This window comes from Xiphias gladius, chromosome 15 (assembly GCF_016859285.1).
Source record: "Xiphias gladius isolate SHS-SW01 ecotype Sanya breed wild chromosome 15, ASM1685928v1, whole genome shotgun sequence".
NCBI lineage: Eukaryota > Metazoa > Chordata > Actinopteri > Istiophoriformes > Xiphiidae > Xiphias > Xiphias gladius.
The window spans coordinates 13129517-13143351 of NC_053414.1; the positions used below are offsets into that span (position 1 = coordinate 13129517).

General features: G+C 41.3%; 3 protein-coding genes across 5 annotated transcripts in view; 2 read left to right on the forward strand and 1 right to left on the reverse strand.

The window, feature by feature from the left end:
• The window catches only part of anp32b (acidic (leucine-rich) nuclear phosphoprotein 32 family, member B), a 4732-nt gene extending 2125 nt beyond the window's left edge, over positions 1 to 2607 (reverse strand). Inside the window, exon 1 of one of the 2 annotated variants that reach the window (XM_040146963.1) lies at positions 2352 to 2607. In XM_040146963.1, the coding sequence (XP_040002897.1) occupies positions 2352 to 2405 (54 nt within the window). In that variant the 5' untranslated portion in view covers positions 2406 to 2607. Of the gene's footprint in view, positions 1 to 1531; positions 1965 to 2351 lie in introns of those variants that run through there. The other variant, XM_040146962.1, reaches the window with a different exon arrangement.
• Positions 2608 to 3833: 1226 nt separating this feature from the next.
• Positions 3834 to 7216, forward strand: hemgn (hemogen). 2 transcript variants are annotated; one of them, XM_040146960.1, is made up of 4 exons: positions 3834 to 5043; positions 5446 to 5536; positions 5983 to 6611; positions 6753 to 7216. In XM_040146960.1, exons 1-4 carry the CDS (start codon positions 4980 to 4982, stop codon positions 6857 to 6859), a joined length of 891 nt encoding a protein of 296 aa, XP_040002894.1. In that variant the 5' UTR covers positions 3834 to 4979; the 3' UTR covers positions 6860 to 7216. The 2 variants fall into 2 exon arrangements, with proteins under 2 accessions (XP_040002894.1, XP_040002895.1); XM_040146961.1 differs by having other exon boundaries at positions 5446 to 5524; positions 6753 to 7215.
• Positions 7217 to 8494: 1278 nt separating this feature from the next.
• On the forward strand, positions 8495 to 13561 carry trmo (tRNA methyltransferase O). Its single transcript, XM_040147517.1, has 6 exons — positions 8495 to 8769; positions 8995 to 9131; positions 10921 to 11095; positions 11859 to 12016; positions 12275 to 12871; positions 13025 to 13561. Exons 1-6 carry the CDS (start codon positions 8681 to 8683, stop codon positions 13258 to 13260), a joined length of 1392 nt encoding a protein of 463 aa, XP_040003451.1. The 5' UTR covers positions 8495 to 8680; the 3' UTR covers positions 13261 to 13561.
• Positions 13562 to 13835: the final 274 nt, after the last annotated feature.

Below are 13835 nucleotides of genomic sequence, written 5' to 3' on the forward strand. Positions count from 1 at the left end.
TTTATGCATTTTTTAAAAACTATTACTATTATTCATCCGTAATTGAAACCGATTCTAAAACATGTGGTATTCATAATAATACAAAAATATTTATTACGAGATCTCTCTTTTAAATAAAACAATGTAATTTTTGAAATCAAAATCAGATGAAACAAGCTGGCAAACTAAATAACCAAAACGTTTTTAATAGGGGACGTTGTCGTTAAGCTACATAAATGTAGTGTAAAGTAATCAAAAGGTATTTTGCAGTTGCTGTAAAATATTAGAAAAACAAGTCTGAAGGCGGAGTTAGTTTGAGACAGTTAAAGCTAACACTGGTTGCGCAATTCAGTGTTAGACAAAAACGTTGCAAAAAAAGTTGTTGTCAAACGTCAAAGATCACGGTTTCTCCAGTAAAACACCGAAATGGATACTGCGTCTCCATCTAAAAACATTTCGTATTATTGTGTGCTCAATTTATCCGGGCACGACAGTTAGTGCATTGATTTCTTTGAAACGAGGAAGAGCAAAGCAGTAGCTTCCCATGGCCTGCTGATGCAGTCACTAATGACAAATGCAATGATTTTTGAGAGCTAGCTCGCTACAGGCTAGCCATTGCCCCTTTTAAACGCTGCCGTGCGGTAGAGGAGCAGCTAGAGAGCTCTGTCTGGCCGCCATTAGCCAACCCAACAGCAACGGAAAGGATTGCGAATACACCCTTAGTAAAGATTTTGTTTTTCGTTTTTTTTTTTCGTTAAACGAGGTTCCATGTGGGAAGTGGAATATTCCTATACGTCGAGCGAACGACCGATATTGCCAGTTTGTTACAGGGCACTACATCGTTTTCAGGTCGAAGTGGCGAAGGAAATATATTGAGAACGGAAATTTAGTAAAAACAAAGATGGAGACAGTTCCTTTCTCCCAGAGCTTCAAAGACGACAGAATGACAACATGGCGATCCCTGAGATACAGTATGCACTTCTCTGAACACTTCAATGGCGAAAAGTGCTGTTTAGGAAGAGTAATTATCGTTACTTGCACATTACCAAAATTATTTTTCGATGTTAAATTTGTTTTATTTCATGCATGGGTCGAGAGGAAACGCCGGCCGTCGAGTTTTTGCCTGCCCACGCATCAAGCGCGGTGCAACGGATCTCCGTGTCATTCAAGCAGGCTGACTCGGTTTTCCGAAGCCGCTGTCCAACAAATCGGTCCGTTTAGTTGCAAACAATGTGGAGTTTAGCTTTAATGACAGTTCGTGGAGCACAGAATAATTGTGTTTTGACGTTTTAAGTGTACGACTGGATATATTTTGATGCCTTTGACCGGTGTAGCGAAGGGGGTAATATGGCGGGAACAAAAATACTAAGTTAGGTGGCTGCTCTCTGAATGATTCTGACTCACCAGACTTAATTAAAAAAAAAAACAAAAACGTGTGCAATATTTACACCAGTGTAAACGCAAGGATGTGAAACTGTAACGTGGCTACTGCACAACTGTGTGTAAGCTATTTTATGGAATTAACTGCTGCACACTCCCTTTTAAAACTTACGGATCGCAACAGCTTAAACGTGGCTTTAGACGAATAACGATTACGGGAATAGTTGGCTGCTTGTTCTAGTTTGTGTGGAAAAATCAACTGGCTATGGTTAGAGTAACAGTGGCTTAAGTGGTCAAGGTATGGATGACTCGTGAACCAAGTGACTGTTTTTTTTTTGTTGTCGCTGCTGAATCTGGCCATTTGATATTAACGTTAATGTACTCTACAGAAATTTCAAGACATGACTCGTGATCGGCGATGGCCCCTGTACATGTAACAAAAACTCAATTTTAGCACAAACGCCTTGAAGTTGTAAAGTGCATTTCTAATAAAAAAAGAGCCCCATTTTAGCAGTTATGCTAGCAGCAAACATGGCTTCCAAGGTCTGTATATAATATACCGCTCTGTGAATGCCAAACGCGGCGCAGGAAGCAAATTTCCTCATATATCAGCGTAAAAAGAAGTTTACTAATTGTGCTACAACGGTGGAGTCGAGCTGTATCGTGTGTGCACCACTGACCAAGGAGGCTGCGAAACGGTTAAAGCACTGCAATAATGCCAGCAAGCTGAGGAATCGCCGTTTCAAAGTAACGATTGAATATAGCTTTTCTCATCTCCTTGCCCCTATACGCCCAATCCAGAGCAGTGTAGAGGATTAAGCTTGTTATGCGACTGTTTTCCACCCGATTATAAACGAGAAACACAATCTAAAGCCCATGTGGTCACCATTACGTTAGCTACACAGGTCACTCGCAAAGCAAAAAAAGTAGCAAGCTAGCTAGCAAGAGGCTAGCCAGAAAACTAAGGGTTGGTTTTAAAAAGCACGACTCACATCAGACGGTGTCCTGTTTCTTAGCTCCAAGTGGATCCTCTTTTTCATGTCCATCTTGCCCCGTGAAAGTTAAACTTTTCTCTCTTGGGTTTTGGTGGGATCTTTAGTCCAAAGGCAGAGATGCCCTAATGGAGGGAGAATATAGGACTGTATAATGAACTGAGCCAAACGCTAAGTTAGTCGGAGAGAGGAGACAACCATGGAGGGAAACGGGACTGAAACAAAATATATGCTCAACAGCGCCATCTGCGTCCAGAAACGCCCATCGCCTCTACAAAGCCATTGCAGTCACAAAACATGACGCTGCCCCGAAACAGTGCTATGGTGCAATTTATTTCTGCAAGGAAAGTACTGTAATATGTTTAGTGAAGACACGGGCCTTTTGTCTGTACGCTCAATTTTATTAAATGAAGGAATGCAGAATACATGTCTACATTTTACGCAAAAAGCATTCAGCCAATTAGACGTCAAAAAGAAAAGTCGGTCATACGGTGAACTTTTATCTGCCTAACTTACCAAGTTTCATAGCTTGAAAACATGCCCACGTTTGATTATATATATTTAACGTCATATTGTTATTGTTGCATATTAAGTGTGTGACCATGGCAAACGTCTATCATCATAAACAATTCCTGTTGTGAATATTACTCAAACCTGTTGCCTACCAAGGCAAAATATCTGTTGTGTCATAATAGTCCGGGGAATGAAGACGCTAATCCGTGTGAGAATTTTTTTTTCAATAAACTGCATCATGCATAAGTTGTGTTGTACTCTGTTGATTCATAAATGCCTGATTCTTTTCCACCGTTTTCACACATTGCTAGGAGGGGTATGTTTGGTTTGCAGTAAAGAGAGCATTGTGTATGCATATGGTAGTGGAGTCGGGTACCCGTCCACCCCCAACCCCCTTTGCTTCCTGAGACACGACTGCACTCAAGTAAAGGTCTGCTGAGTATGAATTGTTGATTTTTCTGAATAAAACTCTGAATCATTGACATTCTGGGTGTTTGTAAAATCATGGATTTAGTTTTAAAGTTGCTTGTATAGTAAAGATGTAAAAGAAAAAAGACTAGGCAATAATACTGTACACTCACTATATCCACTGTCGAGGGCAGATGAATATAGAATACCTTATCTTTGGCCTTGTGCGTGTTACAATTACTGTATATATACTGTCTCTAAAATCATTGTTTGGTAGTTGAGACGGCACACCAGAAGATGGCACTGTAATATCTGCTTTGACATTCCTCAAACTTGATTGTTGTGTGTGTCAGTGACAGCCTTTTTACTAATAAATTTTTACCAATAATCAGTCATTTGCAACGACGTGCATACTTGGTACAAGTCCATTCTTGTGTCTGCAGGACTTTGATGAGGCTGAAGAGTGAACTGTGTGCAGCCTATGATCTTTTGACCAGCTGGAAGTCAACACAGATGCTGGTGGTGCTGGTGATCATCTGAGATGTCCAAGGTAGTTTGAATTTGAGTGTGCATGGATCGGTTTTTGATTCCCAGAGACGGAGATTGCATCTAACCCTGGACAACACCGGTGAAGGTGCAGATCCACTGCACTATTACATGAATCAGACAATAACTTAGAAATGCTTACCGTTTCTCTTACTACAACTTCATAAAGTGTGTGTGTGTGTGTGTGTGGATTGCAAGAAGCTCCTTCAATACAGCAGCGAGTGAATTTAACAATGGACCTTCAACATTTTCCCCTACAATGCTGGAGGCAATTGGCAGTTGAGTGTTATTTACTCTGCTGGACAGCTTCTCTCACTGAGTGGCTCAAACACACACATCAGAGCTCAATGTGCTGCGAGAAGATTGAGAACACACCCTAACTGAGCAGCTCTCCATCTGTGAGATAAGATGGGTATGCCCCCACTCTATTCGAAAGGATTTCTTGCTTGGTCTCTGACCATCCACTGGCTTTTCGCCACAGTAGTTTAACCCAAGTACTACAAAGCACATATTTTTTACTAGAAAAATAGACACATTTAGCCTGTTGACTGATTTTTATTTCTGCATATTATTCATGCACAGAGCAGCATGTACTTTATATATCACGTTCAGAACTTGATTTAACTACCTGTTTTGTACCCTTCACCAATATTAAGCAATTTAGTCATTGAATAACCGTCTAAATTCAGTCAAAGCAGACATTTCCCATTGCTAAGCAACAGCAACATTTTACTAATGACTCCTAGCTTGCACATTAATATGTATGCAAAACAGAAAAGTGCCTTTTATTATCCAGTCTTTCGCTAGTTTAATGAAGACATCATTACACACACACAATTGTTGCTTTACTTTTGAGCAGCGGTCAAGAAAGCTTGTATTTTCTCCGTTACTACTACATACATACTGTATTTCATTCCTATCATGCACCACCCACACACAACATGCTCCAGTCTTCTTCTTTTTTTCTGTCAGTGCTGTGCCAACTCCTCCAGCTTTACAAATATGATAAGACCAAAGCTGCAGGAACTCTCCCAGCATTATGGTAATGGTTAACCAGATAATTTTAGGGGTGGGTATAGAAAACAGTCAGAAGTTATTCTGTCTCCATCTCTGCGCTCGCCCGCCTTCAATGAGTTGAATTCATTCATAGTAGGACTCAGAATGGAGGAGACGTTGCAACAAGAGAAACAAGAGTTGGAATATAAAAATCCGAATGAGGACGAAGGTAACATTTGAAATGTCTCCTCTTCTTTAGAAATTAAGTCCTTCAGTATTTCCACTCTAGAAGTTGAGTGTTCCAGTTATTCATTTACATACTGTGTGGTGTCCTTTGATCAACTCAGACACAGAAACCTTGTAGTCAACATCTAAACTGCATTACTACAGAAAATGAGAGACAAGTTTAGCCTGTCTGTGTAATTGTATTTTAGAAACCAAGTGTGAACATGTTTCTGTCAGAGACTTGCCAGTGTGTAGCTGAAAGAAAACACTGTCTGTAACCCATGTCTTTATATGTCATCGGTCAGTGACATTAGCCAGTTATGCCTTACAAATACTGCCCTGTGTATCTTTGATTTCATACTGCGCTTGTTTACGTGGTTTCTTTGCGTGGGTTTCTGTTTTAAAGGTGGGATCCGTCGCCGATTGCGGGACAGGGATCTTCTCAGGAAGAGAAAGGCCGAAGCAGAGGAAAAGGAAACTAACCAGTGGGTTTTTGGGTAAATTTATAGAACAGCACAGTCAACGTTAGTGACATGACCTAAATTTAAAGCTACGCTCATTTGGAGTAACCATGTTTGGTTTAGCAGTGAAGAAGCTCCACAAATTTAAGAACTTACACCAGTGTAACGATACTCTAAATAAATGTTCCAATGCGGGTGAAAACAGAGACAGGAGTTTTAGTAAAGTTATTAAGGCTTATTACCACAACTTGTTTTATAAAACAGTACTTTACAGTGCAGAGTGAATTATCAGCAACCTCGCTGCTTATCATTCCTCTGGTTTATATTGAATATGGAGCAAGAGGAAACCAAAGGTTGCTCTGGTGTTTCTATTGCAGCCCCAGATCCAGGTCAAGGACTTTGTACTATTAGCTTTGCAGAAGTATCACAAAGAGCTGTATCACTGTCCACTGCTGCTGATTACAATTGTTGTGCTCTTTCAGGGTTGAGAGCCAGAGGAAAAGATCAAGGGCCGACGAGAGGAGTGGCACAAAGAAGAGAGGGAGGCCCAGGAAGACTGGGCCCGTGCCGGAGATATCTGTCATTCAGGAAGAGGCGGCAATTGCTCAGGAAACTCCTTCAGTAGTGGTGGTGCCTGAACCTATGGGGGTCATCTTGGATCAAACATTAGGTTCTCTGACCCCCTTACTTGCCGTGGACAGTGACACACTTGAGTCACAACCAGCATCTGTCCTCGCTGCTTCTATTCCCGAGGTTGGATCTGTCCAAAGCTCTGTCCTTGCTCCTTTTCTGACTTCTCCAGTTCCAGTTAACCAGACTCCAGCTCTTGTTTTACCCTCAGCTCCTGATAAATCTCCCGCCAGTGTTCTAGATACGGCTCCAATCCCCTTTCAAGATTCAGCTCCAGCCCCAGCTACTGCTCCAGATGCTGTTCCAGTCCCAGCTCTGTCCCAAGCCCCTGTTCCATTTGCAGGTCCTGCTCCTCCCCAGATGAAGACCCTCTACACAGAATCACAAGGCAGGGAGGCCCTTGACCAGGTCCTGATTGAGGACTTGGGCCCAGATGAGGAGGAAGACATCTCTCCATCGCAAGAACAAGGAGGTGATGAAGGTAAAAATGTTGTGGAAGTACAACGCCAGAAGCAATCCTTTGAAAAATGACCTGGTTTAAGAGTTTCTGACAATATATGCTTGGTTCAAATGTACTTTTCCTCTTAATATTAACTACATACTGTCTGTCTGCTTTTTATAGATTTGAGTGAGACACCGTCGATCAATGTACCTGAACAAAACAAAATGCTCTCAATTCCAACTTTGTCCTCTCCGCCTCCACCACAAGAATATCTCCCTGGAAATTAATTCTAATTTTCCTAAAACACACTTTTCAGATACTGCCTCAGTACTTCCTTTTGTGTCACAATTTGTATCTGAGTATTATTGTGGTTAGTTTCAGCCTGTTGGTTGAAGAGAACAAACATTTTGAGTGTATGCATTGCTTATTTGAAAAACGTATGAATTCAAACCAAGCCTGTATGCTTATTTATTCTTGGTTTGTGCTTCACTGCGAAGTTCTTGAATTTTATTTTTTACTTTGCATTTAGTTTATAGCAAAATTTGCCTGCTTTTATTTAAAAGTAAATGGTATGAATCACTGATAATGATGTATATGTAATTGTGGATTTATTTGATTGAATTTTGTAAAAGTTGTTTTTCACCTAATAAAATACACTGCTTATATCATCTGACTGTGGTCATTATTATTTGTGTCATTCACAGCCACACATCTTAGTGTGTAAATGAAAATTCGACAAATACATGATCAACATTCAATTGATTTTATCCTTTCATTCACCATCTTACAAAATTTGTTAAGACCATAGATCCTTCTTTTTGTGTGTGCAGGCTCTAATGAGACTGTCAATTCATTTTGATTTGATGATGGATTTAAGCATAATTATGGCCAAATTGAATGTAAACACATCAACAATAAAGCGTTGTCCACTCTGTTTAGTGAAATTAAAAAGGATATTTCTATTATTGCTCACAGTGAGAACAGAATATCTGCAAAAACATACAGTATATCACCAATCCTTGTTTGTTAAAGCACGTGCAGCCAAACATCTGGCTCTACTGCATCTGCCTGTTTGTAAAACAGTTATTTTGCTGGTAAGTTTACACTTTACTGTATACAGGAGTGCTTTTACTTCCGGAAAAGTAACGCTACCACAATGTAAAAATACTTTATTACAAATAAAAGTAATGCATTCAAATTTTACTTAAGTAAAAGTACTACTCGAACTACTAATACTAGTATTATCAAAAAAATATATAAAGTGCTGATAATGCAGCAGAGTGACCTCTGTCAGTGTGATGTTATTATGTATTATATTTTTATTGTTTATTATTACATTACATTCATTAGCACGTGAGCAGCATTTTAATGCTGCAGCACGTGAGCCGGGGGCCAGTTGCAACTACTTGATATTCTGTTTCATCTATAACTGCACATTTGTGTGAGATTAATGTATAGTTTGTATGTAAAGTCTGAACCAGCGAAGTTTATTAAAGCTGCCAGCAGGATGCAGAACAATATCTAGCCTCTGACATGTAGTAGAGTGACAGCAAATGCAAGCACTCAAGACCAGCACTTGGGTAGATGTAACGAGTTACATTCCAGCAGTGACTACACGGTATGTTGTAGTACATTTTTTGTGTACTTGTTCTGTAGTTGTAAATAAAGCTCGACACACACACACACACAAAAAAAAAACAACACCGTAGCTGAAACGACTCTTGGCTGCCCTCTGCTGGCATAAAACATGCCCAGCGCAGATTTATCAATGGCGTGTGCAACATGCTTGCTTTTTTTTTTTTTGCCGTGCAGTGGCGCGTGCACGTTGCGCCAACCTGCGAAACACGCACGATGTGCCAAAGTGGCAGGGGGCGGCTTTGCTGCCTCAGACGCGCCGTCAGTCGGTGGCGTGTCACGCGAAGCACTCCTGGTCGGCCAACCATAAAAGCCGACGTGCGTTTCCGCATTGGGGAAGCTCCCACGTGTTTCGCCAGCGTGTATTGTGTGTGTGTCTGTGCAGCAGCAGCAGCAGCACCGGCGGCGGCGGCGGCGGCGGCTAGTCGAAGCGGACTTACGGGGTCTTATTTGTCACCTTCTGTAGCGGCAGGATGAGTCCTCTGTGTGACTGCTGCGGCGAGAACATCAGTAGGCTGAACCAGCAGGTTTCTGTGATGAGAAAGGAAATCAAGAACCTGAGGTGCCCTCACAACGTCACAGATCTCCTAATAACCTTTGTGACAGTTCACTATGTGACCTTCTGTGTTCCTCTGGCACATTGAGCTCTCACCCTCCTTATTTTTTCTGAACGCTGCTTTAAATCTTACCACATTTGACCTGTCGCAACACCGGCCTTCTTTTGTCAGCAGTTCTGATTTTTTTTTTTCTCTCTCTCTCTCTCTCTCTCGCTTTCTTTTTTCAACAGGCAGATGTTGGACAGCGCAGTTCGAGCACATCGCAAACATATGATGTCAATTGAGTCTGCTGTGTCAAGGACTGGACTCTGTGAAGCTGACAAAGACCAGACACCACCACCACCACCACAGGCTGCATTAGAGCAAGGTAATTACAAATGTAGGTTTGGGCAAATTACATGCTTTGTTGATTTCTGAGGTCAAAAGGAGTAAATAGCACCCCTGCAGCAAACAGAATGAGCCTTTCTTCAAATGTCAACGCACTTTCACTTTTTATTTCATGCACTTCTTATGCTTCTATGTTTGTTTTTATATTAAGCAACAGACCCTAGCACTGTGCCCAAGACAAATTTCCCCTCTTGGACAAAAAAGTTTACTTTACTTAAAAAAAACTGGATAAAAAAACAGTGGCATCTGCAACGGTTTGGGCACCCTACTAAGTGAGTACTTAGTAACCCCGGCTGTGATGCATGGGGATGGAAATATATTCTGCTTTGGGGTTGTCTGGCTGCCAGCGAGACGGTAAACATTGCACCGATAGAGAGAAGAATTGGTTCCACTAAATATCAGCGAATGCTGGATGCCATCGTCCTGCAGTCGGTGAAGAAAGTGAAACTGAAAAGAGTCTGCCTTCTACAACGGGACAATGAGCCAAAGCAGACCTGAAAATCCACCATGAACCACTTCAAGAAACACAAGCTGAAGCTTTTGGATCAGCCCTCACAGTCCCCTGGCCCCAACATCAAAATCTGAGGGTTGATCTTAAACATGCTGTGTGTGCAAGGGCAGCCTAAAAACATCCCAGAACCTGAAGTGATCTGTGAAAACTCCCAAATCAAGGACAGAAAGAGTCTTAGGTGGCTGCAAAAACTGTTTGCAAGCTTTAATATCTGCCACATGGCACAATTACTATTGAATTTATTTCTAGTTTTTAAGTTCATAAAAATTAAAAAGTCAATTTGAAGACAGGCTAATTTTTAATAAATCTTTTTGCTGCAGGGCATTTGTGTTTTAATTTTACTAATTTGCCTAGGGATGCCCTTTAGCATACAACTGTATGATTAGTAAAATTGTGAAGTCACCCGCAATTGTAATATAAGACAGGTGGAGGTTTTTTTTCATCAGAACTTTCTAAGAAGAAACTCTCTATATCCATCTGCTATACATTAGCATGATGTTGTCGTAGTTCATAAAAATGCATCACCACTTGTAAGGAAAAGAAAATCTTTATTCATCCCAGAGTAATGTTTTAGTACCAAAGATGCTCAGTATACATTGTGAAATAAATTAGAGCTGCAACTAATGATTATTTTTCCTCATTGATATATTTGTTGATATTTTGGTTCGCTGATTAGTCATTTAGTCGATGAAATAAAAATTTTAAAAAAGACCAAAAAAAGGCCATAAGTTCCCAGAGCTTAAGTTGACGTGTTAAGACAGATGTTTTTCAACAGTGCAAAACCCAAAGATATTCTATTTCCAATGATATCGTGAAAATCAGAAAAGCTTTACATTTGTGAAACTGGAACCAACAAATGTTCTATATTTAATTCTTGATTGATTGTCAAAGTAGCCGATAAAATTTTTGTCAGTCAACTAGTCAATTAAATGACCGATGATTTCAGCACTTAAATAAATATGTACATATTATAGCGTATGATATACTATGCATCTTTACTTTGTTAAATGAATATAAACATACATACAAATAAATGCAGAAATAATAAATACACTTGTAGTATAAAGAGAGTTGCAAAGTACAAATGATGGTGCAACACAAGAGTGAAAGAGCCTGATACGTTACTGTTTTATAAATTACAAGTAGTGAAAACAAAAACGCACACACACACACACACACACACACGTGCCTCTGTGATTATTACTGTGTTACAAATGTTCCAAATCAACACGATATCGTTAATGGTGTAACATTGCAGGAAACATCCAGACAGTCCCGATCGGCTACATCAGTTCCTGTTTCTCGGTGAAGAATGGGACACCCAGACAGCCCACCATTTGTGGCCCCTCGAGAGCGGCACTGCGCATCCAGCAGAGCGTCTTCAATAACCCGGAGCACGCCCTGGCAGGCCTGGAGCAGTACTCCCATGTCTGGTGTGTCCCATGCAGTTGGCGTACCGCATGTTTTAACAGTTTATCTCTGTGTACCTTCCACTGGCCAGTCCACAGGGTGGTGTTGCAGCATCTCAAAATTTTAGCAAAAAGTATTATTGCTGGCTGTATTAATGAAACAGTGTTAAGCAATATTTTCCAGTCTGCTGCCTCTGTTTTGTGCCAATGCAGCAGTGACTCAAAAGGAACAATAGTATTATTCTGCATATGGGTTCAACAGGGTGAATGTAGGTTTTTGAGGTTTGGCCACAAGCTTCATTTTATTTCAAGCTTCAGGAGTTACACGTAGAGTGGTTGACAAAAGTATCTACAAAACCATTGATAATTCTTTAATGTTATTGCACCGAGGCTTGAATTAAAGCCATTAAATGTTTCTGTGTCTCATCCTGTGTTTTCCTTGCTTGAACAAAGCGTTCTTGTTTCCCGTCTAATGTGGGCGTATGAAACCCTTTGAGACTGGTATTGTTTTAAAGGCAGTATAATTCAACTTGATTTGAGGCCTTTTTAAATTAGGAATAATTACCCACTGATAGCAATAGTGTGTGTGATTGGATGAGACTCACATTATCTGGCACTTGTGGACTGAAGATTTATGGATGTTTATCCCGTTCTTTTCAAAACGCAGCTCATTTCAACAGAACCACCTCTGCATAAATCTAGACTTTTGAATTAAATTCAGAAATAAATAATTATTAGACTGTTTGTTTGATGGCATTTCTGCGTTTTCCCCTTCCTGTTTCTGCAGGATCATCTTTCTCTTTCACAAAAACGGGCACCTGAGTTACAAAGCCAAAGTGAAGCCTCCCCGACTGAACGGTCGGAGAGTTGGCGTGTACTCCACGCGCAGTCCGCATCGACCCAACGCCTTGGGTCTAACTCTGGCTAAACTTGATAAAGTTGTGGGTGAGTGAAATCATCAAAATGTGTCTTACATGGCTAATTGTGTGTTTGTGAGGACCTATGTACAGATTTGGCAGAATGTAGACACATCTACATTTCTAAACTCTAAATGCTAGACTACACAGACACACAGAATATTAGTGATAACTTTTTTTTCACTTAAGTCTCAATGTTCAGCTGTGAAATTTAACCCAAGCCACACAAACAAATAACTGATGTTACTTCACAGTAACAAATGCACTCCTCCCTTTTATATTCTAGGTGACACAATACATCTGTCAGACATTGACATGATTGCAGGCACCCCAGTCCTGGACATCAAGCCCTACATCCCAGAATACGACTCCCCCCAGACCAGGATTCGCATGGACTTACAGCCTTGTGAACTAAACACACACGAACCGAATGCAACTGCTGTGGAGGAGTCAAATACCTTAAACCTCGACGAGGACTCAGAAACAGATGCTCAGTCAGACCGAAAAGGGGAAAGAGCTGCTGCTGATGACTTGGAGAGTCAGCTCTCAAAAGACAAATCTGAAGCGTTAGGTCTGGAGATTCCTTTAATAGATTCATCTGGAGTCTGTGGTCAGTTTTCCCTGCGCAGAAACCTGCACGGTGTGCTGGAGGAGGTCAAGGCCTATGTGACCCAAGGTGACTGTTGCCAAAGCGAGGGCCGAGTTTCCGACTCTCAAACAAGCAAGCCTCCAGAGTCGACAGCGGACCGCCCCTGCTATGGAGAGGAGGCCTACAGCACCATTGCTGGCTGGATCAGAGAGCCTCCCGTTGCCGGTCTGGAGGTACGCTTCACTCCTCACGCTGAGAGGGAGCTAGCAGAGTTCCTTCCCACACACGTGTCAGGTAAGACAATCTTAACAGTGTAATGAAGCTCGTTGTCGCCGGGAGAAATATGTGATGTTGTCCTCTTCTCCACAAGAGGGTGCTATTGTGACAGTAATAAATATGAAAGCAGTCATTCATCACTGAAACAAAACAACCTTGTATGCCACACAGGACCCGTTGAACGTGTCAGACCCAGGTTCAAGTTTCTGTGCAGTCCAGAGGAGGCTGCTGCCGCAATCAGGGGGGTGCTGTCAGCAGACCCCCGGTCGGTCTACAGGCGGACACGCTGCAGGGACAGACTCTTCTTCTTCACCCTGGACACGGCTGACATCACCTGCTGGTTTGGACAGGGCTTTGCTGAGGTACTGCAGGTCCGACCCGTTGAGTGCCACATTGCCACCATGTAAGAAACTCTTTCAGTGAAAACGTTAGAGCTGGGTGGTGTCACTTCCCATGCGCATAGAGAAACAAACACAGAGCCTGTAAAATGTTCCTCACCTCAACATTTCCAGGTTATTGCTCTAAGATTCATCATTAAGACAGATTAAAGATGAAAAAGTATCACAGTATTGTTTAAACCATGTTCAGCAGCTGCATTCAAAAGTTTCTTTCATGTATCCTTTCTTTTTTTCATGTTTTTTTTTCTTTATGCGGAGGAAGTAACTGGCCCTCTGCCCATAGTGGAAAAATAAACTGACCCTGAATGAACGAGTGGACTTCTGTGTTTCTTCTTGTAATTTATTACTGATATAACTCCCCATACCAAGAGTGACAGTAAATCACTCTCCAGCTATAACTTTACAGTGACGTGTGTTTGAGTCAGAGAGGAAGAGAATGAGAGGTGGTGGTGAACGGAAAAAGGAAACATTCAAAATAAAGCTGTTGTTAGATGCATGGATTTACATCTACCAAACCCGTTTTGAAATTACTCTGAAAGACATGAATCTACATGGCTTGCGGTAGCATTTTATCTACAGCTGAA